This window comes from Eutrema salsugineum, unplaced genomic scaffold (genome assembly GCF_000478725.1).
Source record: "Eutrema salsugineum unplaced genomic scaffold, Eutsalg1_0 scaffold_1, whole genome shotgun sequence".
In the NCBI taxonomy this organism is placed as follows: domain Eukaryota; kingdom Viridiplantae; phylum Streptophyta; class Magnoliopsida; order Brassicales; family Brassicaceae; genus Eutrema; species Eutrema salsugineum.
This window is the reverse complement of record NW_006256909.1, coordinates 1386304-1410180: the sequence shown is the minus strand read 5'-3', so window position 1 is coordinate 1410180 and position 23877 is coordinate 1386304. Positions and strand designations below refer to the sequence as shown.

The window sequence follows — 23877 nt, the reverse complement described above, 5'->3', positions numbered from 1 at the left end:
AAAAATCAACTTTTCTTTTCATGATTCTCTGATTAAGGGCATCTCCAAAGACAACCTCAAATCTTCAAATATGAGGTTTTATTCACTCCAAAAGGCAACCTTAAAACCTCAAATTTTGAGGTTTTGAACAGTGAAACCTTATATTTGAAGTTTCACTGTTCAAAACCTCAAATTTGAGGTTGCAGCTTTTTATTTACATTTTAGTCCTTAAAATTATATATTTCATAAATAATCATTTTATTTTTAATGTTTATCATTTTAATCCAACAATTTAATATCTCATTAATATTTTACATTTATCTTTATAAATTTTATATTTGCATATAAAATAAAATTAAAAATAGAAATTAAAACTAAAATTGATCATATTTGAAAGCATTATGAAAATAGTTTTGTTGAATAATTTGGTGAAATATAATCATTTATAATTTAGTTTGTGTGTTTTCATTATTATGTTTTTGTAATTTTATCTTATAATGTAATGTTTCTGTGGTTTGTGATATTTTTATATATGTTTTCGGTTATTTATAAAGTTATATGATTTTTATTGATAATGATTAAAAGTAGGGATTATATTGCAATATTTTAAATTTTATGAGATTAGATTTGAGGTTTTGACTTTGGAGACAAACACCATGGAACCTCAAATTTGAGGTTTGGCCAACCTCAAATTTGAAGTTGCCTTTGGAGATGTCCTAAAATAAGATGTAGGGAATAAAATTCATCGAAGGTTAACTCGTTAAGAGTTCTAACTATGCATTCAAACTCCAGATTATTGTTTAAAAATTACTTATAAATATATAATAGATATCAAAATTCAGTGTACTCGAAAGAAGACGTTAATTTTAGATAAATGTAGCATCTTTCGTGGAGCATTAGCATTACCATTGGACATTAGATTAGGTGGTTGATGTGATTGATCACTATATTAAAATAAAAGGTGACAACCTTTTTTAATCTCATCATATGACGACTCGGAAAATATAAATGCGACACATTAGATACAGTGAATGTGTTGAAACTTGAAAGTGGTTTTGAATACTTAAAACGCCCCGTATTAGGAAAGAGCCATCACATTACGTTTGCTTTACACTTAACTTTCTATATTTACCCAAATTACATCCTTCACTTATTGCCAAACATTTCTTCCTGGGTCCACCGTTTCTAAGCTTTATGAGACCATATTTTTTTCGGTCGATAATTTGACTTAGGATCTGGTATATGTCTAGATAAACAAAAAAAAATATCAGAATGTCAATCAAAATCCAAAACATCTTACTCAAAGATCTTCTAATCTTGTTAGAAAACAACTTTGCGTTTCAGAACACGCAGTTGCTATGCAAAATTTGAGTTGATTTTTTAAAGATGCGTCAACAATCCTTAAATTATGTATACAAAAATTCTGATTTTCAATTACGTAGTTGTTATGTAAATTTTTCATTGATAAATTTTACACATTGGTTGTTAGTCAAGTGAGCTACAAACTTGGCTCATAAATTCATAATGTTTTACCGAAGTTAGGTATATTTTATCCCAACTCCTCACTTATTTAAATCTGGCAAACTCTTATCCATTGAGATAAAAAGTTTTAACAACCATTTTGCTCATGTGCATGTCATCTAGTCCTTTATCTTCAACAAAATAAAATAAAAAACAAGAATTTTCGAATCTTGCAGCACAATTTGTGCCAGCACTGCTTTTAGGGCCGTACTATTTTTTGGTTAATGAAGATATTTTGTATACATAACTACTAGCCTAGATATTAAATTTTGGAGTTGTATGTCTTAAGTTTTTTTTATGAATGTATCAGCCTTCAACTGTATAGACTATTAATTTTCATATATTAACAATCTATAATACAGATTTACAATTACATATCTTATCAGATTTTTTCTTGATTACGTGACAGCATAATATAAGAATTTGCGTCTATTAACATGCATTGCAAACTTGCAAACTAATAACAAGTAAAATTCATTATACAACAATATGTATATGACACATATAAGTATATGCATAGGTCAAAGTAACGCCAGAAAAAGGGCGAAACCCCAAATAGTTTACATCTTAATTATAATTAAAAGCCTAATCGATTAGTTGATATATATATTCCTTCGGATTTTTTATCTACGCATAACAAAGTGGCCAAAAATTACTACTTAAGCAATTGTTGCTTACATAAAGATAACCAAATTACACTAGTGAGAAAGCCATTGTCATAATATTTGTACATTATAAATTCGACAATTATATAATCTATTAATTTACTTAAAAATATTCTTCCCTAATTGACGACACTAATTAATATAATTAAATATTACATTTAAGCTAGTAATTTTAGGATATGTATAGATTCATCCATTCTGCTCCATCGATGTAACTGTTTTCCGGCACCGGATAAAACAGATTATCATAGTCGTCACCGTCTTTTCCAACATTATAGTCTCCAAAAAACGGTGTTTCATTGACTTCGACGGAAACAGAAGAAATCGGACTGTTGCTTGAACCTCTTTCTACTCTTTCTGCCAATCTTTGGATTTCTCTCTCTGCATCGTAGAGCTGTTCCTTGAGCTGAAGAACCTGACGATAAAATGTAAAAGTTTAATCATTAAGTAACTAATCACCATTGCAAACATGTAAATGAATTTTAAATGAATGAATGGGGTTTTTGTTAGTGGCTCTCCTCTAAAATCTTAAGGCCCATTGACAAAGACAAATCACTATTAAGAAGATTATAACATTGTACGGAACACATAAAGCATTTTACTGCATTTTATGTTTCTGTTCTTTTTGGTAGTATAAAAAGTATTTTGATGTTGTGTAATAAGGTGGCGAATTACTGTTAGGTGTCAGCCTTTTTTCTGTTTTCAACTCAACTCGCTGTCTTAATTATTGTTTTAAAATTTCTTCGAGCCTTGAGCTCACGTTAAATTATGCCAATAAAGATTAATTAACCAAAAGAATGTATATATATCATATAGTATAAACTAAATTAATGTTTCAAAGAAAAAAAAATGTAGAAATGAGCGAATAAATTATACCTCAGACTCAAGTCGGCGCTTGTCGACAACGACGTTGTCATGTGAGTTTTTGAGTTTATTGTACTCTTCCTCGAGCCTTTTGTTCTTCCACCGTGCACGACGGTTCTGAAACCAAACGGCGACTTGACGAGGGTCAAGCCCTAGCTCCGCCGCAAGTCTATCCTTCCTCTCCGACTCAAGCTTGTGCTCATCACCAAAACTCATCTCCAACATGTTCACTTGCTCATCGGTAAGCTTTCTCTTCCTAAACAGGCAGCTGCTTCCATCTCCGGCAGTCACCGCTCCTTTGTTCTTTTTCTTCCTCCGCTTCGGTGGCTTCACTTCTCCTACACCGATCGACCAAGATAAATAAATGCAAATTAGTTTTGCTCTAAAAACAAAAACATCTTAACTACAGTTTGGATTTTTTTCTTTACTTTTTTTAGTTTCTTGATATGTGTTCACATGCACGTTGATTATATCAGTATTTTTAGGTGTACGCGTGTTGGTCGAAATTTTCTTTTTTTGAGAAAGACTCAAATATCTATCCCACTTGAATTTATATAACTTCTTCCACAAAACTTAGGGGTTTCCACTTTCCAGACTTTGAAACAGTAAATATATAAATATATATATATATATAACTTTCGGATAAACCAACTTAAAAAAAAAAAACACTATATGTCAATAAGAAATCCTTTAAATTTGGGTTTTGTCAAAATTCAAAACAATAATGATTGTAAAATTCGGACAAACTAATAACCCAAAAAAAGGACAAACCTTGTTGTGGTACTATCTGAGTGTAGACATCAGGGTACAACTGAGATATGAAAGCCATGTTTTGATCATCCACCGTGTGGTTCATTTTCTTGGATCTCTCTCTCTTTCTTTCTGTCGTAATTTGTCTCACTTTTTATGAGATGTGAGAAGTTGTGTTGGGGAAGAGGACGACCTATGATTTATATAAGGAGTGTAGGTGCCAAGAAATTAGAGTTTTATTTTATTTTTATGAAGTGTCATTTTCCTGATGCGGGCTTCTTGTTTTGGAAAATTACGGAAAATGCCACTGGACATAAGCCTCGTTCTGAGCCTTGTGACTTAATTAGGAGAATAATAGAAAGAGAACAAGGTTTCTTTATCACCATCTTTAATATTGTTTCATGTTGTAAAGACACGGCTAGCTTTGATAACTGAGACGAATATGACTAACATACAACTCATGTGAAAGTAGGAAGGAAAAAATGAAATGTACGACAATAACTACATCACTTAGTATTTCAAGATTTCTCCCTGAAAATTTGTATTTTAAGGAATAAATTACTAATTTGACTTCTGAATAAATATTTCTGTATCATAATTTTGAAATAAAAATAAACTCATAAACGCAAGCTGAACTCAACTCTTTTCTTAAAAATAGATATTTTCTTAAAAAATAGATAACAAGTGAAAGTTTCAATAAAAACATCCTTTGTTAGAATAACAAATCAGAATACTCATTCAAATTAAAACCATCCTCTTGTATTTTCCATTATTTTTACCTCAAAATACGAGTGACATGTATTCATCTTCCTAAAGTGACTTTTCCTTCTTCCATTTTTGTTTAGTTTATAAACTAATAAATACTAATGAAAGTCCTAATATGTTCATTTATTTAAATTAATTAAATATTTGTAAGTAGAAATTCAGAGTCTTTTTGTATTAATAATTTCCCTCGGATTATCTTTTTTAATGGTCAAATCCCTTAGATTATATATAATTTTACATTAATCTCCAAACAAAATTATAAAATATACTTTCAATAATTTATATATACGATGTTCAAAGAGAAATATATTCTTATATATGTAGATATGTATATATTTCTCTCTGCAAAAAGACATCCAAGATAATATCGTTAAGAGTGGGATTAGATTAACCGTTCTTGTTTAAGAAATTAACGAATCTAATTATAGGCATGGTCATCGTGCATTGTGAAGAGCAGACACAAACCACCTTCATAATCTCGTGTAGTACTATTATTAGTAACCGAAAAACCACTATTGGGACAAATATTAATAGAAACAATGACAAAAAAAAACATCATAGTTTTTTATTTAATATATCTCAATGCCTGATTCGATAGACAAATATTTTTAAGAATGGTCGATATCCGTTGGCACTTTTTTAATTCAAACATATATACATGATGTTGCAGTCCATGCGAAATACTACAACATTTACTATTTAGTTACACGTCATTGATACGAACATGAAAGATGGAAAGCTTACTAATTTACTATTTAGTCACGTGAACTCAGCAAAGTGAAAAAAAAATCATTACTAAAATCAAATGATAGGAACTAATTACTAAACAAAGATTGGAGGGAAGACCAATAAAGAAGGGACTATTTGGCATATGAGACTGTGCTGTCCAATAGAGAGGAGAGGACATTCACGGTCTCGATGTCCTCCACCTCCACGACCCAATCAAGCCCTTCGTTACTACTTTAGATTCTTTTCTCTTTTGATTCGTGGTTAGGGATCAACGATTTTTTTTTTTAATTATATTTGGGTAAAGATTATTGGTACCCTTCTTCTATTCGCTAGTAGATTATGGCTGGGAAAATAAGCTCAAAATGTGTTTGTTTCATAGTTTATCATAAAATTAGCCATCCAAACTACGATATACAACATTTGAAGAGTAATGGAAACGATCATCAACATACTTTTCAAACCCCTAATCAAATGACCCTCAATGTTTAGAAGGATATAAAGAACAGAATTACCTCACTTCCAACACGACCACGGAGCAATAACAACGATATTATCAACATTTACGGGAATGCGTGTTTAACTCTTGTCTTCAAATATTTTGTAGAAATAGCTAGCTACGTCTTGTGCTAGCGGATACGAGAATCTACTCTCCAACAAAAATTTGCCAAAAAAAAACATGAATGCACTTACTAAAATCTAAACTATTTATTTCATTTCGGAACTGAAAATAGGAAAAAAAAGGTGGCCAATGAGCAATACTGTACTTAGATTACTTGCTAAGTCTAAACTCTAAAGCCACAAAGGATATTCTTGGGGATCGAAAGAGAAAAAGAATAGCAACTTTAAAGTGGTTGGAGACTTGGATGGAGTGTGTAGACTTGTCATTATCTTCCAACTCTGAAGTAAATCATTAATTAGTTTTAGTTAATTATCTTAAAATGGGTTTAGCTCCATGTTCATTATGTTAATTGCTTGTAGATGCGGACTCTCCTTAAAGATATTGGACCAGTGGACCCCTAAATTGGGTAAAGACTTGTTAAAAAAAAAGTTGGATAAAAGATAACTTTTTGTTGTATGTGCGTGTCTGTCTTAAGGATAGTGTTTGTTTCTGAAGGTTTTTTTTTTTCTTTTTTTTTTTACTTTTGATTAAATGCAAATCCGGGGTGAAGAGCTATACAATATTTATCATCTCGTCAGATATTCGAGTTTGTGGAATAGTTATTGCTATAATCATTTTGTATGAGACCATTTAGCTTTGTAGTTTGTACATCTTATGTTGGTTCCCATAAACAAGTTAGTCTATCAGTCTTCTTTGAACATAATATTTTGTACGAATAAATTCGAAAACTATAATAAAGTTAAAAAACATGAGTAATCAGTAAAAAAAACGATAGAATGGATGAGAAATACACGGTCTAAAGGCATCATCTTTATATCTTGGTTCTAGATGGTGAGTACTAGAATTGTTGTGAATATCTTCCCATATTTTTATCACTTTCACATTAATTGTCAATTCCTTAAGAATAATATTCGATTCGCCGTTATGAAAATAGGTTAGAACTTCTCATATAAGAGCTTGTGCGGCATCGTCGAAATGATTATACAGAAAATTCCCACAATCCTTCTCTCTGTGTAATTTGTACTTGTAATTGACATGTAATGTGTAACGTTTTTTTCTTTCTATTTTTCTTTTCTTTCTGTTTTTGCTAAAATGTTCTATCTAAACATTTTTTTATGAAAAATTTGTAAAGAGAGAAAAAAGGGGGGGACAAAAGAACATGATGGGAGTCATATGAAAGGAATACAACCACGAAACGTGGCGAATAACAACACAACCAAACGTACGTTTATAAATGTATAATAATTTGTAAATTAATTTAATTGTAGAATATGGAGAAGTAGACAATGGAAGCCAAAGTCTTTTGTCTCCCTCTTTCTTCTCGTAAGTGTTTGTGTCTGCTTTAAGAACACTGCCATATACATGTTCTTCCAATCCCTCCCTTACATCTCTCTCACACTCTCCTCCAACTACCTCTCTAATACCCAAAATTTTGATAAAATAATTTTCTAAAGAAACTATCGATAAACCCAGAATATTGATATTAAAAGTTCCACCTAAAAAGTCTGCTATGTGATCGATGATACATATATTTTTGGAACCTGATTATCAGCATTTGCTAATATATATATATATATATGTATATATACTATAAGGATTGATGTCTTGAATAACAGTATATAACACACTTTTTCCAAAAAATGAAGAAGAATAACAGTATAACACACATCATGAGTATGGTTAGCTTTTCAAGTAAATTTGGCAGTTGCATTAATATATATGTATTGAAACTGTTGAGACAATATGCATAGCTAAATGGTGATCAAATACTTTTGGTGTGATTGGCTTACGATATGTAGTTGGCATATAGGTGCAAAGGATTAATGAAAGACAGCAGTCAGCTGATAAAATGATCATCTTTAACTAGAGTCTGGAGATGAAACAAATACAAATTAGTGGGGTACCTATATATTGAGTTAGTGTAGGGATAAAAACCTTCTAAGTTCTAAATAGATCCAAGTGTATTAATTCGAGTTACAATTACTTTAAAGGGGTTATTAGAGTATCGCTGACGGTTGTAATTCAATTAAATTAATATTTTTATTTTTTGATATCAAGTACATCTGATACATGCACTGATGCACATAATCGAATTTGCGAAGGCGTTCTCTAGTTACACGACCCCAGTAAAATGAAACATATTTTTAAAAAAAAAAAATTTGTCACATGATTTTCTGCGCTTGTCATACGCTTTTTTAATGTTTATTTTAAGGTTCCCTCACTCGTTGTTTTATTGTTATTTTGAAAATAGGTGTTGTTCATTTGGAATGATAAGATTGTCTATATATTCTTTGTCTACATTTGATAATTTCTTATCTATATTTCACGAAGATAACTTATATACATCCCAATTTAACCCAAAAATATAGACGAATACACCTATTAACGTTGGTGGAAAAAAGTCCATAGTGAACGTAGTAGTCCAAACTCATATAAGTTAAAGTGTGTTCACACTATATATTATGCTGTGCATATAGGCTTCACAAACTACATATAAAATAGCATTTCAAAAAGGGTTGTGTTGCGCTTTGAATGTTATTCGAGATAATCCGAGGTATAAGGCTATTTATCTTACGGATCAATTTTAGTAAGTTGTCAAAACTGAATTTGAAACAAAACCTGTTAAAAGTCTTATTTTAAACTGAATGTTAAATTTAATTAAATAAAAAATGTTCTTACAAGTAATATGGTCTGGCTTTCGAAGACTAGAAAGCTTTCATGAAACTCTGTCTACAGTTTACACGCCAGATAGAAGGAAAGGTGATGATATATAACCACATCTCGTGTTGTTCCACGTGTCCTGATCTTTGATTCACCGAACCTGGTTCACTTCTTCAGGATTGATCAGACCATTATGATCAGGTCGCCGCCATCTGCCATATTTCAGTATATATATATATAACTCAAATCATACCAAAATTTTCGAAAGGAATTAAATATTTCAGATACTTTTATGTAAAATAAAATAAAATAATTTAAATACATTGATATAAAATTAAACCTAACCAACTAAAGAAAATGAATAAACATTTTTCGTTTCTTTTTGAATTTTTTTCTCATCAAGTAATTTTGCTGGAAAACTAAACCCTATATGAATTCAGTATTGTATATATCAATTTAAAACCTATATGAACTCAGTAATGAATAATCAAAATTTGATGGTTTGCACCCAAAAAAAAAAAAGATTTGATATACTCAAAACTTTGAAAACGATAAAATTGAATCAATTTGATATTCTCTAGTATTAAATATCTAAAAATCAAAGTATGAACTTCTAATCGGCATTCCGCTAGGGAAAAAATATATGGCTCATTACGTTTATCATCCAAATTAATAATGTTCAAATATCTAAATACATTATCCAGGTATCTGAAAAAAATAAAATATAAAATATTTAATACACTAAGCTTAGGGTGATATTTTTGTACACATTTATCCTTGAGAGGCAAAAACTTATCCGCAAAGAACCGTTTGGCCTTTTGCTTTAACTCGAAATAGTTTGCGTCACAAAAAGATCACATTTGATTGAATATTTACCAAATCAATGGCATTGAATTGTAAATTGGGAAATTTAAAAGGACTAGTTACGTATGCCTTTAGAGATTTCCGAACTGGGAAATGAGACGAAACAAAGAAACATGCGAGTCTTAACATTTTGCCCAAACCAGGCAATTTCAATCCGGACACGTGCCAGCTTACGCAGCCACAACAATTTAGACCCTCGTTGTCTTTTGCTTCTTGACCATTTTGCGATTCTCCATTTCCGGACATTTTCAAACCTCTATATTACTTTAACGGTATATATAACTTGTTTTAATCTCCATTCATAGTAACAAAAGCTTGAAGTTTGTATAATCTAAAGTGCATATACAATAAAATCTATAACTTATGGTATTTCAAAACACATGGGCATTGATGTATGTAGGTGATCTTCAAGAATATTTGTTGATATTTTAGATATTTTAGTTTTTAACACACTAACATACAACTTGATTAGAATGTCAAGGTTATGCGCGACAATTGTGTCCATTGTTCCCTGTATCTAATTTCTTTTCTTCTTGCTACATTAAAATTAGCTTTACAATTAACTCACCAGTTACCGAATATTAGATGAGCTTAAAATTAACTACGGATGAGAGAGATAGGGTTCACCAATATGCATTAACCTCGAGCCCTTGACTTAATTCTCAACATAAATAGAGTTTAGGGTAAATCACTATTAACCTCGATTTTAAGAAAATAGTGAGATCTGCATTAATTTAAATTTGCCTGGTTGGCTGTTCAAAGCTTCGAAGAGCTCAAAGTATCGGGTACGATTGAATTATATTTGCATCAAAAACACAGACTCTTTCTTATTACATATATAAAAGAGCAAGAGACTCCTTCTTATTAAAGATAAAACACCAAAATAGTATGCATACTGTAGTCTTTTCATTTACTTGAAAGAAAAAAAAGAATAGTATAATTAAACTCATTATATATAGTCCATATATTCATCGATAAGTAAAGAGCCAAGTAATTCGTGAGAAAGCTAACGACCTCGTTTTTTTTGTGCTGAAGACCATGCCATTTCTATACTCACATTAATCGTGTTTATAGTTTTCTTTGTTGTAAAACTAGTACGCATAAATACTTTGGCTGTATTTACAACAAAAATAAAAATAAAATACTTTGACTGTAATGAACCACCAAACATAAAACCACAACTCAATTTATTCAAAATTTGTTCAGCTAATCAGCTTTAAGTATCCGTCACAGCTTTCGTTATAAAAAGGTTCCTTATAAAAATGAAAAGCTAGATACAATATTTTTATTAACATACGTTTGGTGTATAATGAATCTTTGAAAGCCATCTAATTTTTGGGTAAACAGAATCGACGTTCAACAATTTTTTTTTTGACAGATCCATATGGTTAGTGACATTGTTGAGATATTCTTTCATACATTATATTCTTTCTTGTGACTATTAACAAAATCCAAAGTTATCAGCAAGATGCTCATTACCAAATTATAAGCAATGTCTAAGAAAGTACAAACCATTAATTATCTTCAACTCCAGTCTTCAGTTATACACATTATATAGTACATTTATCTTATATGATGGGCACTCCCAAAACCTTGAGATATGTGACACGCATTTACTATATAAGGCTACAAAATCATAGACCCACGGAAAGAAATTGATATCTTATGTTATGTGCACATACATTGTATAATCAAATGTATTGCAATTTAGGGTCCTAAAGCTATAGACACCACCTAGACGTTAGGTAGTCTACACAATAATTTAGAATGTTATTATCCAATAAATTGCCACAAACAGCAAGAATTACATTGCATGCTCTCTCATCCAATACTTTACCTCAATTGGAAAGTCGTATCTTAAATATTGGTGCCCTTTCAAATTTAATATTGCTTCTCCGCCAATGATCGATGGCTGTGTTTATTCCAACAAGTTTTTTTTTTAATTATTTTTTAAAGTAAACTCTTTCTACCTAGACCAAATTAATCATTAAATATTTTCCTTCAGTTACGCCTTAATTTGAGCATAAAATCTACGATGCCTTAAACTTCTTTAATATAGGGCGCATATGCAAACACATACGGATACATGTTTATATTTTCTTTTAATGATTTTTTTCTCTCTTTTGTTGCTTTTAGTAATTTGAAATAGTAAGAGTAGTGCTGGATCAAAACGCAACAAATTCGATTCCATATCTCATATGAAACGAATCGATATTTAGTATCGAAAAACTCTGGATCAATTTAATCAGCAGAATGAATCGAAAGGTAGAGTTCTGTTGTGAATTGTGAAGCTACCTATTGACTAATTAATAATATCCACGCTGCGCTTGCATGGCATGCAGTTGAGAGAAATAGAAAGATTAAACTTGCATTTTTTAATTAAATTTATTAATCAACAGAAATATTTACAAAATGTTTGAGAAGATTTCGAGTGTTGAAATTTTTCTTTTCTTGTATCAAAATATAGAGTTGTAAAACAGTCCATAAAGATACGGAAGAAAATAGAGCATATGATATGAGATCAAAAACAGTGCCACTTTTGAACTTGCTATCTCACGTCTTATTGATTTCATTTCTTTCAAATGATAATAAGCTTTTAGAATTTAAGAAATTGACATATTCCACGTTTTACCAAAAACGGATAGCGACGTCGGTAAATAACCTCTTCACAAGTTAATAAATATATAATTTCAAAGGGTTATTCTTGTTCAAAAACGAGCTGTTAACACACAAAAAAAAATCAATTTAAAGTCTCAAATCTAGGGACCCTAATTAAAGCTTCTTTTTTTTGTTCGAATAATAAAGCATACTCAAAATGTGTTTTTCTTAAGTCAACACTCAAATGTTTTTTAAAATAGAGTTGGGACACAAGCCTCTCAGTGCCTCTGTCTCGCGCGTCGCCCTCACCGTTAAAGTAAAAAGTATATATACGAACCAATGAGCAAATAAATTATAAAGAAATATAATGCTCCACTGCCAAATTATATTTTCCATTTTCTGTTGTCTGACAATCAGTATGCTTCAAGTAGTTGATTAGTGTTGAAATTCGTTGGTTTAAAGAAATCCAATAGAATTTCGTGGATCCTTCGGTAGTGATGATTTGATAAAGCATGAAAAGTGAAAACCTCTAAACAGCTAAGCCTAAATATTTGTTTATTTTAAATAACAATAAAAGATTCTCAATTACTCGATTAAGACACTAATCACTGCAACAATCTTTACGATTAAACACAACGTGGACGGTCCCAAAAACACTAACGTGGAGTAATAATTAATTATAGTTATACTTAAAAACAGTATACTATAATATATATCAATATATATGTACAGTTTCTTTACGGGTTTTTTTTATCTATTATAATAAAACAGAAGCACATTTAATACTTGTTTCCAAACATTCTTAATTTTTTAAGTGTTTAAAAATAATTTTAATAATTATTGATATTTAATTTTGAAAATTAGTTATTAATTTAAATATTTTTAGAGTTCCTTAAATATAGATAATTTAGATTTGATTTGATTTGATTAAAAATAATAAATCAGATATTAATTTAGATTTGATTTAAAGATTCTAATTTAAATAATTTTTATACTATTAAACATTTTTATCAAAAATATCTAGAATTTTTGGAAAAAAAATAATTCACATATGAAAAATAATGGTCATATTTGAAATATAAAATATTTATAATGATATAAATGATATGATATTTATGTTGTTTATATAATATATTTACGATTATGAGTTATTTATAAATTAATAATAAAATAATAGGTAAAATTCAAATGTGTAATTTAAATATTATAAAAATATTTTTAAAAATTCATAGAACTAACAATATAAATAAAAAACCGGATTAAAAATATTTTGGTAACTAAAATCACTAATTTTGAATTATACATGTATATCGAAAATATATTTTTCATACAAAATCAAAACATAAAAAATTAAAAATTATTGCATACACTATAATGTGGTTTGAAAAACCAGTTGTACACTCTTTTCGTTGATTAAATTTTAGAAAATTATAATGCTAAATAATACTGTTAATACATTTCAAACTTTTAACAAATATTTATATTATACGGTAATATGAACGGAAAAGTTAGAATTATGTTTTTATAATAGTTCATTTTGAATTAATATTAGCGGACGGATTAAAATTATATTTTTATAATCATAATTAATTTTAATACTATAAAAATACATAAAAATTAATATTTTCACTTATTAAAAAATATATTTATAAAAATAATTATATCTAAACTCAAAAACACAAATTATATTATAAATTTCATTAAACAATAAAAAATATTCCTGTGCGGATGCACTGAATTAGAATCTAGTTTGGGATTAATTCCTTTGCCTGTTTCGAGGTCCAACCTGTCTCTCTGGTTCTTACTGCATCCCAAATCAAAAGCACATGGTTAGCAACTAAACAAATCTTGTCAATTAGCTCCTTAATTTAAGATTATAAAATTTCCATAAATAGTATTCGCAAACGTGGCATGGCTATTAACTCGACAGCCGACAGCCGTACCCAATGACAGCTAAAAGAGGAAGCTTTTCTAGATTGCTCTTGGGTTTGGTCCTAGATTCGTGGGGTGTTAATTTTAACGTATTATTTTTTTTTTATAAAAAAAAATTCTCCTAATCTATCATAAATTAATAATATTCTTTCTATTTTGGTTTTTGCAGCTTTAAACGGGATCCTGTATGATTTTCATGGTGGTCCAAGGTAATACATGGCACAACATAGAAGCATGATGTTAAAATAATAATAAAATAATAAAGCTTTTAATCTATCGAAGCATCAATACATTAATATAAAATCATGTTTCCCTTTTCCGACATTAGCCAATCAGGTATGATCTATGTTAGCTCTACGCAACTGTAATATAACCCAAAATTTAATATTTTCGATATTCAATATTTCAAATTACATCTTCAAACATTATACCAGAGGTGGAATTTCAATTGTGTGAAATATATTTTATGCGTCTATTATAGTAACGAATGAAATGATTTTTTTGTGTGTGTTTTAAAATGGCTATTGTTACACATGCTAGATTCCATAACTATGGTTACTTAAGATAGCAACAGAATGATTATACTGTACATCTATTTATAAATTGTTAGTTTGATTGATTTATCATATCATTTACAAAGTAGCAATTTGTTGCCAATGATAAGCCCAATCAGAATTAACCTACTTTACTTACATTAGGCTTCTTCTACATAATAAATGGGCTAATAGCTAAAAAGCCCAACTGGTATGAAACCAAAAAAATTAAGCCCAATCATGAACTCAATATTGACCGTATAATATACGGCGCCGTTTTCGTGGACCTGACTGTGTTTCTGTGACTGTTAAATCTTCGCTTAACCCCATTTTTAATTGCGATAATTTAGAGTGGTGATTAGTATAAGTCCAGTGTTTCAGGTGATCATTTTTTATTTATTTATTTTTTTAATTAATCGATTATCGTTGACGGAAAATTGGGAGATAATCTCGATGGGGAAAGGAGGCGGATGCGTTCCCAGCAAGAAGAAGAAGCCGTCGTCTCTCGCCACCACCGGCGATGGTCCCGGAATCGAAAACCACGACACTGCTAATGTTCCGATCCCGATTGAGGATGATCAGACCACCGTTGACGGCGATCGAACGACGGCGACGAACACTGCGGGAACAACAACCCCGGCGATTACGGCTAGGACGATCTCGCCGCTCAAGATCTTCGTCGTGTTCTATTCGATGTACGGACACGTCGAGAGCTTGGCGAGGAGGATGAAAAAGGGCGTGGATAGCGTCGAAGGAGTTGAGGCGACGCTGTACAGAGTGCCGGAGACGCTGTCGCAGGACGTCGTTGAGCAGATGAAGAAGCCGCCAAAGGATTCGGAGATCCCGGAGATCACCGCGGCGGAAATGGCGGCTGCTGATGGGTTTCTGTTTGGATTTCCGACGAGGTATGGATGTATGGCTGCGCAAATGAAGGCTTTCTTTGATTCGACGGGACAATTGTGGAAAGAGCAGACACTCGCTGGTAAGCCTGCTGGGTTCTTCGTGAGTACAGGGACTCAAGGAGGTGGCCAAGAGACTACTGCGTAAGCTTTGTTCTTTTACTCGTTTACCATTTCTCGTGATTACATTTGGTTGGTTCTAAACTGAAGTAGTTGGATTTGGAGTACAAGTATTCAATTTCTCTCATCAAAGTTTTGTGTTTTAATCGGAGTTATCATGTGAAATAAATGCAGCTATAATAAAACCATCAACTTTATGTTTTAGGTGGTGAAAGTTTGTTGTGGTCAGGACTTTTATCTAGTACAATAGAGTTTATAGTCTATGGTGGATCGTGTCTTTAGTAAAAGCTTGTCAGAGAGCAATGATTATGGTGGTTTGCTTGCTTGATCTTTGATTTCAAGGGATTCTAGGAGAGGTATAGTTTCAGAACTCAATTGTATTGGCCTATACCGTGAGTCTTAGTCTTTTTGTAGGCTCTTTTCTCTGTTGGTAGGATAGGATTCCGAGTATGCTAGGCAAGTATGGGGAGATTTATATAAGGAAATGTAAAATGAACTTAATTAGATCAGATTCCCACTTTCTCACCACCAAAATTGCTTAATTTCTAGGCATGAGAGTGTTGCCTCCTGTAAAATTTATGTGTTTTTTTTATCTCTGCGATAGTTTCTTCAATGTCTCGTCAGTCATTCTTTGCACTTTGCAGTCACTTACAGGCCCCTTCAACTCTTTGACTCTGTGGAATCAATTCCTTTTTTTTTGTCACTTGGGTTCTGTTATAACTTGGTTCCTTTCACACAAGAGCAATATAGAGAAGCATAACAATGCGGAATCTTGCATCTCATATGAAGTCATATGCTTCAGCATCTTAAAGCTTTTGCAGATCTCAACAAGTGTACTATTAGAATCCTTTATTCTGCGGCATTCTTTCCGAATCATTATGCATTCATGATGTCAAGCTCTGATTCTGAAACACTTGCTAAAATCTATGTTGGTGTTGGTTACAGATGGACAGCAATCACACAGCTCGTGCACCACGGGATGCTATTCGTCCCAATAGGCTACACTTTTGGAGCTGGGATGTTCAAGATGGACTCGATCCGTGGAGGCTCTCCTTATGGAGCAGGTGTGTTTGCTGGTGATGGCTCAAGAGAAGCAACGGAAACAGAACTGGCTCTTGCTGAACATCAAGGAAACTACATGGCTGCAATAGTCAAGAGACTTTCACAACCTTGAGAAGAAAGAAAAAAACCCATGATGGCTTCTTTATTTTTTTCCTCTTTTATTCAATTCCTCCTCCCGCTAAATAATCATATAAAATCTGCCTTTCTTTTCAATTCTATTTTCTTGAGTGTTTTCAATATCGCCATACTCGAAGAACCTTGCATCATCATCGGGTTCTCACGTTAATGGTAGTAGTGTGTACATGGTTTTTTAAATTTATTTTATTTTTAAAAAATCATCATTGTCATCAATGTGATCATCGTCCTTGGACAAAAAAAACCAAAAAAGTTGTTACTGTGCTTCACTGGAGTTTGTTGAATCGAAAACCAATTTCTTATCAGAATTATTATATTTCCTTATACAAAATTTAAATCGCTATAATGTAGGGAAAATATTTTTTGTTTTAATTGCGTCAGCCACTAGGATTCCTAGGAAGACGTAAACTGTATAACATTTATGTACTTTTAATATCTATCATCTCTCAAAACCTCTGAATCTGTGTTCGTCCTTGAAACAATACCCAAATAACGCAAAATTCTCTCCGAAGAGAACGCCGACATGTCTGAGATTCTATCTTCCTTGAGGTCACTAATGGCCTCTCACTCTCCTCCTCTTGATGCTTTGGTTGTGCCTTCCGAAGATTATCACCAGGTCTGATTGTTTGAATTACCCCTTTTTTTTTTTTATTCTTGATCCGATCTTTGATTTTGCTTATGTTACTTGAATTCATCTTCCGTTCGTAGATTCAATAAAGATAAAGTTTCGATTTTTATTTAATTTGATCGAATTGTGTTTCAATTGCCGCCATCGACGTAGAGCGAGTATGTTTCTGCACGAGACAAACGCCGCGAGTTCGTCTCTGGATTCACTGGGAGTGCAGGTTTGATTCTTTTTCTTTTCTCGATTCGAAAAATCGTTACTTTGAATCGTTGATCGAAAATCGGAGAGACTTGCTCATAGTTTGATCTCCGGTGGTGATTTTGATCGCTAGGTTTGGCACTTATCACGAAAACCGAAGCAAGGCTTTGGACTGATGGACGATACTTCCTGCAAGCAATGCAACAGCTTAGCAACGAATGGACACTAATGCGAATGGGAGAAGATCCTCTTGTTGAAGTTTGGATGTCAGAGGTAAATCACTCAAATACTTGATGATTGATAACTTTTGAGATGTTTCTTTGTTTCTGTGTTCATCGAAGCTTTTTGTTTTGTTATTGTTGGGACAATGTAGAATCTCCCTGAAGAGGCAAACATAGGTGTTGATTCATGGTGTGTTTCCGTAGACACCGCAAATAGATGGGGAAAGTCCTTTGCCAAGAAGAGTCAGAAGCTAATCCCGACAACAACTGATCTTGTGGACCAAGTCTGGAAAAACCGTCCGGCTTCTGAGATGTGTCCGGTTATCGTTCATCCCTTGGAGTTTGCAGGGCGTTCTGTTTCCGAGAAATTGGAAGATTTGAGGGCAAAGCTTAAGCAAGAGAGTGCGCGTGGTTTGGTCATTGCTGCTCTTGATGAGGTGTGATTATAATTCTAATGATCTCTCTCTCTCTCTCTTTGTGCTCAAGATTGCTTTGGAAATGTCTTGATTGGGCTTTTACGCCATTCATGCAGGTTGCTTGGCTGTACAATATCCGTGGAACTGATGTTGCCTACTGTCCCGTTGTTCATGCGTTTGCAATTGTTACAACCGACTCTGCGTTCCTCTATGTGGACAAAAAGAAAGTATCCGATGAGGTCAGGCTTTTCATCTTATGCGATTCTTGCGCCACAGCTTTTTTATGCAACTTCTGATATTCGAGTTTGTAAATGTGCAGGCAAGTGCTTATTTCAAAGGGCTTAGTGTAGAAGTCCGGGAGTACACAGATGTGATATCAGATGTGTCCTTGCTTGCTTCTGATCGGCTTTTCTCTTCATTTGTCTCTAAAACTGCTCAACCCGAGGCTACAAAGGACATGGAGATTGATTCTGAACAGACTGATCGGTTATGGGTTGACCCTGCTTCGTGCTGCTATGCACTTTACTCCAAGTTGGATGCAGACAAGGTCCTTCTGCAACCATCTCCTCTCTCCCTCTCAAAAGCCTTGAAGGTAATGAGGAATGCTCTTTTGACACTCTTAAACGTATTTATCGTGTAACGTTCTATTTATATATTGGTTCTGCTCCTTTGTGTTAGAACCCGGTTGAGCTGGAGGGACTCAAAAAGGCACATGTTCGTGATGGTGCAGCTGTTGTTCAGTACCTTGTTTGGCTCGATAAACAGATGCAGGAGCTTTATGGAGCATCTGGATACTTTTTGGAAGCAGAGGCAAACAAAAAGAAACCAACGTAAGCATCTTTCTTATTTGTTTTGTAGTTTTTTTCCATACTTTACAATCTATTTCCCATAGTTCATGAAGTAATGAGTTCTGCTTCTGGCCAAAAAACACAAATTAGTGAGACCTCTAAGCTTACTGAAGTGACTGTGAGCGATAAGCTGGAAAGTCTCCGAGCTGCTAAAGAGGTAATGTTTACATATAACATCATTTATTGTTCTTAAACTTTAAATCATTTTTTTCAAAATCAACATTTAGGTGGTGCAATTTCTCTCGTTTTTTCATGTGGTTGCAGCATTTTAGAGGTTTAAGCTTTCCTACTATATCATCTGTTGGTTCAAACGCTGCGATTATACATTATTCACCAGAGCCAGAAGCTTGTGCGGAGATGGACCCAGACAAAATTTACTTATGTGATTCAGGAGCACAGGTTTATTATTATCCACATGACTGAGTACTAAATACTATAAGCTTCCCTTATATGTAATTCAAAAGAATCTTCTCTAACATACAAATTTATTGATGTCTTTGAGCGAAGTATCTCGATGGAACAACTGATATAACCCGAACGGTTCACTTTGGAAAACCTTCAGCTCATGAAAAGGACTGCTATACTGCGGTATGTACTCATCGAAAAATAAAGTTTACAAAGATTATGTTCTTATTTATTTGGAACAACTGAATTCGCTAATCTGTAATAATGGGCATCATCTTAGGTGCTCAAGGGTCATGTTGCTCTCGGAAATGCTCGATTTCCTAAAGGAACAAACGGTAATTTTTTATCTCAAGGGTCATGTTTGAATCGTATGGCTTCATATTGAGTATGATCTGTTATGTTTCTTATTGGCTATATAACAGGTTATACACTTGATATTCTTGCTCGAGCTCCTTTGTGGAAGTATGGCTTGGATTATCGGCATGGTACTGGCCATGGAGTCGGCTCTTACCTTTTTGTTCATGAAGGCAAGTGATGAGAAACCTCTTTATTCTCTCTTTCTTATATGCATAATCTTTTTGAAATTCTAACTATCAAGTAACTTAATTATGTGTTGGGATTATGCAGGACCTCACCAAGTTAGCTTCAGACCGAGTGCTAGGAATGTGCCTCTTCAAGCTACCATGACTGTAACAGATGGTCCGTCTGCAACAAAAAAGATTGATATTTATTTTCTTCGGTTAACCTCACATTCTAAAACTTTGCTTTGTTTTATTTTGCAGAACCTGGTTACTATGAAGATGGGAACTTTGGTATTAGGTTGGAGAATGTTCTTGTTGTCAATGATGCTGAAACCGAATTCAATTTTGGCGAAAAGGGCTACTTGCAATTTGAACATATCACTTGGGTACTACTTACTCTATGTTTCTTAACTGTTCTTGGTTCTGTTATCAATACACGTTTTTGAGAAACTCTCTCTCTCTCTCTCTCGCTCCAGGCACCATATCAAGTGAAACTTATCGATCTAGACCAGTTGACACGGGAAGAGATCGATTGGCTAAACACATACCATTTGAAATGCAAAGACATCTTGGCCCCTTTCATGAACCAGACCGAAATGGAATGGCTCAAGAAAGCTACCGAACCTGTATGTGTATCGGTTTAATCTCCTCCCAGATTTCTCTCAATTAAATGTCTTCTTCACTTGTAAACCAAAAAATATTTTGAAGTCATTACATAGATTCTTGTACTTTAGTTTTTATTCAGACATTTACATAAATCATAAGCTCATGTTTCTTAAACGCGTGTCTTTAAATCTACAAGATTCTCAGTTCTTGAACCTTGTCTCTATATCTTCTTGGCTCATAAAGAAACTTTAACGTTCATTGTTTTGTTGCTATGGTATTGTAATTTTTTTTTTCGTAGTTAGTTTTGGGTGAAGTAAAGAGAAGGAATGTTAGGCTTCTTGAGAGCTTCTTCTGCTGTCTTCTTCAGTTCCTTAACGTTCTTTCTCATCTCTTTTCCTTCTTCATCATCCATCACTCTCTTCACCATTTCAACTATCTCTTCCTTCTTCACAATCCCATCGCCAACGTTAACACGCGACGCAATCTTTAGCTCCTCTGAAACCATCCACGCGTTCATTTTCTGCTCTGAGTACAAAGGCCAAGCTATCATCGGCACACCGTTTACTATGCTCTCCAAAACCGAGTTCCATCCGCAGTGAGTCACAAAACCGCCGGTTGATTCGTGCGCCAGGATCTCCTCTTGTGGGGCCCATGTCCGGACCACCAAACCCATATTTTTGGTCCGGTCTATAAATCCCTCGGGTAAGAAATCAAGTGGTTCTGTCTGATTCTTGGTTTTGTCAAACATTGACGCAGACGGGTCGTCTTCGGCTGGTGGTCTGACGACCCAAACAAACCTGTGACCACTCAGCTCCAAACCGTTAGCCAGCTCGATTGTCTGGTCGGCTGTTAATGCACCACCACTCCCGAAAGAAACATAAACCACTGACTCTTTGGGTTGTAAGTCAAGCCACTCCAAAACGTCATGCTTCAACTCTGGTTCTGCTGGTCTAACCAGCGGCCCAACATGGTAAACCGGCACTCCTCTCATAACTCGACAGAGATTCTTTGGATCCAAGAAAGACCTGATCGTCACTGGCTCCACATCGTGCCATGTATTCACAAACACCCCATCCGCGGTTAGCACCTCAGCACCAATTCGCTGAGACTCAGCGAGTTCTCTGACATAATTACCCGGATCTTGAACCCGGTCAAACTTAACCGGGCTGCATCCCGGTATAAGCAACGCTCCTCTGCTACTCAGATGCTTATACAAGGTCTCCTTGTCAAGACTCGCCATATAAACCGTAAGAGCTAGAAACCAAGCACTGGTAGTAACAAGAACATGTTTCTTCGTGATCTCAAGCTCTTTAGCCACCGCTAAAGCTTCCGTGCCCAACAAGTCAACAATGAAAACACTAGGGTGCAGCTCTAAACCCATGACCGCTGACCTAATCTGTGGTAATGCCTTCCTCATCATCACTGCTAGTTTAGTTAAAAGTGAACCGCTAAGATCTTGACCTGAAACGTCGAGCTGAATAAACCTTATCACGAATTTGGGATCTTTCTCCGTCAACGTTTTTCCGATTAGGGATCTTGAGCGTGAGACATCATCTGTGACTAGGAAGACGGTAACACGTTCAAATCCGTGGTGGTTTAGGAGACGTTTGCCAAGTTCTAAGATGGGTACGGCGTGGCCCATGCCCGGGCTAGCTACTAGAACTCCGTGAAACTCCATGCCTTTAGAGTTTTTTTGCCTTCTTTATGAGATTGTGTTTGGTGATTGGACTGAATTGTGTTGAATATATATATAGAAGAATGTAGGGATTAAGATTGCAGTTATCCAAATGGACGAACATCTCATTGCAATAAATGATTAAACCGGAGTGAAATTCGTAACAGAATTATCATTTATTAAACTTAAAAAGAAACATTTTATAAGATCATGTTAATGAACTGTAATTTGGTTAAATACTTTCATAATAAATGGTGAATTGATTGGACGAAAATTGTTTTTCTATAAATGTAGCGATGTACTAAATTACTAATAACAAATGCTTTTATTCACTGCTTGATCTAATTGTGTTTGGGTCGTTGCTTGTTTTGCGTATTAAGATTATGTTTTGATGAGATGAGCCAAGCATAGAAACATGAATTGAGATATGTTTTTTTTTCCCTTGTTTTGGACAAAGCTACAAAATGCAATCCTTGTGACTTGTTGAACCTTACTACTTATGTCATTTTCTTCATAATGTAAATTAAAATTGCTTCACATTAAAACCTTAATGTAGTTAGGCATAGGTCATTACGTATCACTTGTATATGAAAATGTCTCGCACCACCAAAGTAACAAACAAAAAAAGGAAAACATGTGATTCAGATTCAAGGTTTCACTTTCAATACAAATGAATTGGTTTGGTTCTCCGCACTTTTTTTTTGAATGTTTGTTAAATTTATAAATGTTATTATTACATGGAAATATGTCGATGAGAATGATAAATGGTTATATGATTATAATATATAGAATAGGAGATAGTTTAAAAAACGCCATAGAATTACTTATTCAGATGATTTGTCAAAAAAAAAAACAAATATTATTCACATGACATCCAAAATCCGATAAATTTTTGTTTTTTTCTTGGTCACCAAAATTTACTGGATAGCTATATAAAAATCTTATTCTTACGTGGAATAAGATCAGGGACGCCAAAGAGGAAGTGAGTTGGTTTCGCGTTGTCTGGCCAAAGAGGAGAATCCCAAAACAAGCTTTTGCAAGCTGGCTTTTTGTTCTAAACCGCAATCCTACATTGGATCGTTTGGTCAATTGGGGTTTTGATGTAGAACAGCTTTGTTTATTGTGTGGTGGAGCAAACGAATCCAGAGACCATTTGTTCTTTGAGTGCTCTTTCTCGCTTCAGGTTTGGAATTCGGTCATCTCAAAAGTGCTGCTTCTTCCTCCTCCTGAAAGATGGGATTCAATTATAACCTGGTTGCTTTCGGCTTCTCACGGAAAAGTCATGTCGTTGGTTCTTATTTCGGCTTGGCAAGGGTGTATCTATGAGATTTGGGCTGAACGTAATCAACGTTTCCACAGTGGAGTATCTTGGTCATCAGTAAAAATTTCAAATAATGTGATTTGTGGGCAAAAGTCGAAGGCATTCAGCCTCCCATGCTCGGATCCCTCTCGTTACGACATTATCTTCGTCTGGTCAAGATCCTTCCTTCCTAATCAATTTAAGCAAGCCTTTTAACCAAAAAAAAAAAAAACTCAGTCTCACGTGGAACCAACGTGGGTCATATCTCATAGTTCCCTCAGCAAATGGGCAATGAAAATGTTGTCTTGTATCGTGAGAGTTACGACATATGAAAAAAATATTTTAATTACAACACCCGATAATAAT

The 23877-nt window shown here is 33.6% G+C and overlaps 4 protein-coding genes across 4 annotated transcripts; 2 read left to right on the top strand and 2 right to left on the bottom strand.

The window, feature by feature from the left end:
* Nucleotides 1-2209: 2209 nt before the first annotated feature.
* Nucleotides 2210-3985, bottom strand: LOC18031152 (homeobox-leucine zipper protein ATHB-40). The gene is made up of 3 exons (XM_006411903.2): nt 3801-3985; nt 3042-3367; nt 2210-2580 (listed from the first exon to the last, which is right to left on the bottom strand). Exons 1-3 carry the CDS (start codon nt 3883-3885, stop codon nt 2338-2340), a joined length of 654 nt encoding a protein of 217 aa, XP_006411966.1. The 5' UTR covers nt 3886-3985; the 3' UTR covers nt 2210-2337.
* A 10871-nt stretch (nt 3986-14856) lies between these two features.
* Nucleotides 14857-16779, top strand: LOC18031151 (probable NAD(P)H dehydrogenase (quinone) FQR1-like 2). Its single transcript, XM_006411902.2, has 2 exons — nt 14857-15523; nt 16445-16779. The coding sequence occupies exons 1-2, from the start codon at nt 14934-14936 to the stop codon at nt 16671-16673; spliced, it is 819 nt and encodes a 272-aa protein (XP_006411965.1). The 5' UTR covers nt 14857-14933; the 3' UTR covers nt 16674-16779.
* A 304-nt stretch (nt 16780-17083) lies between these two features.
* LOC18031150 (probable Xaa-Pro aminopeptidase P) lies at nt 17084-20704 on the top strand. The gene is made up of 15 exons (XM_006411901.2): nt 17084-17312; nt 17478-17541; nt 17653-17792; nt 17893-18177; nt 18273-18395; nt 18476-18748; nt 18835-18986; nt 19095-19161; nt 19269-19403; nt 19512-19592; nt 19690-19744; nt 19832-19936; nt 20037-20108; nt 20192-20316; nt 20407-20704. The coding sequence occupies exons 1-15, from the start codon at nt 17220-17222 to the stop codon at nt 20572-20574; spliced, it is 1938 nt and encodes a 645-aa protein (XP_006411964.1). The 5' UTR covers nt 17084-17219; the 3' UTR covers nt 20575-20704.
* Nucleotides 20705-20834: 130 nt separating this feature from the next.
* On the bottom strand, nt 20835-22214 carry LOC18031149 (UDP-glycosyltransferase 72C1). Its single transcript, XM_006411900.1, has one exon. It carries the CDS (start codon nt 22212-22214, stop codon nt 20835-20837), a length of 1380 nt encoding a protein of 459 aa, XP_006411963.1.
* Between the last annotated feature and the right edge of the window lie 1663 nt (nt 22215-23877).

Excerpts from the sequence above, each read along its gene's own strand:
- LOC18031151 (XM_006411902.2), top strand. The coding sequence starts at position 14,934 with ATGGGGAAAGGAGGCGGATGCGTTCCCAGCAAGAAGAAGAAGCCGTCG. Across the intron at positions 15,524-16,444 it reads GGTGGCCAAGAGACTACTGC|ATGGACAGCAATCACACAGC; the intron begins GTAAGCTTTGTT and ends TGTTGGTTACAG.
- LOC18031149 (XM_006411900.1), bottom strand. The coding sequence starts at position 22,214 with ATGGAGTTTCACGGAGTTCTAGTAGCTAGCCCGGGCATGGGCCACGCC.
- LOC18031152 (XM_006411903.2), bottom strand. The coding sequence starts at position 3,885 with ATGAACCACACGGTGGATGATCAAAACATGGCTTTCATATCTCAGTTG. Across the intron at positions 3,368-3,800 it reads TCAGATAGTACCACAACAAG|GAGAAGTGAAGCCACCGAAG; the intron begins GTTTGTCCTTTT and ends CGATCGGTGTAG. Across the intron at positions 2,581-3,041 it reads AGCGCCGACTTGAGTCTGAG|GTTCTTCAGCTCAAGGAACA; the intron begins GTATAATTTATT and ends TTTTATCGTCAG.
- LOC18031150 (XM_006411901.2), top strand. The coding sequence starts at position 17,220 with ATGTCTGAGATTCTATCTTCCTTGAGGTCACTAATGGCCTCTCACTCT. Across the intron at positions 19,162-19,268 it reads GTCTCCGAGCTGCTAAAGAG|CATTTTAGAGGTTTAAGCTT; the intron begins GTAATGTTTACA and ends ATGTGGTTGCAG. Across the intron at positions 19,937-20,036 it reads TTACCTTTTTGTTCATGAAG|GACCTCACCAAGTTAGCTTC; the intron begins GCAAGTGATGAG and ends GGGATTATGCAG.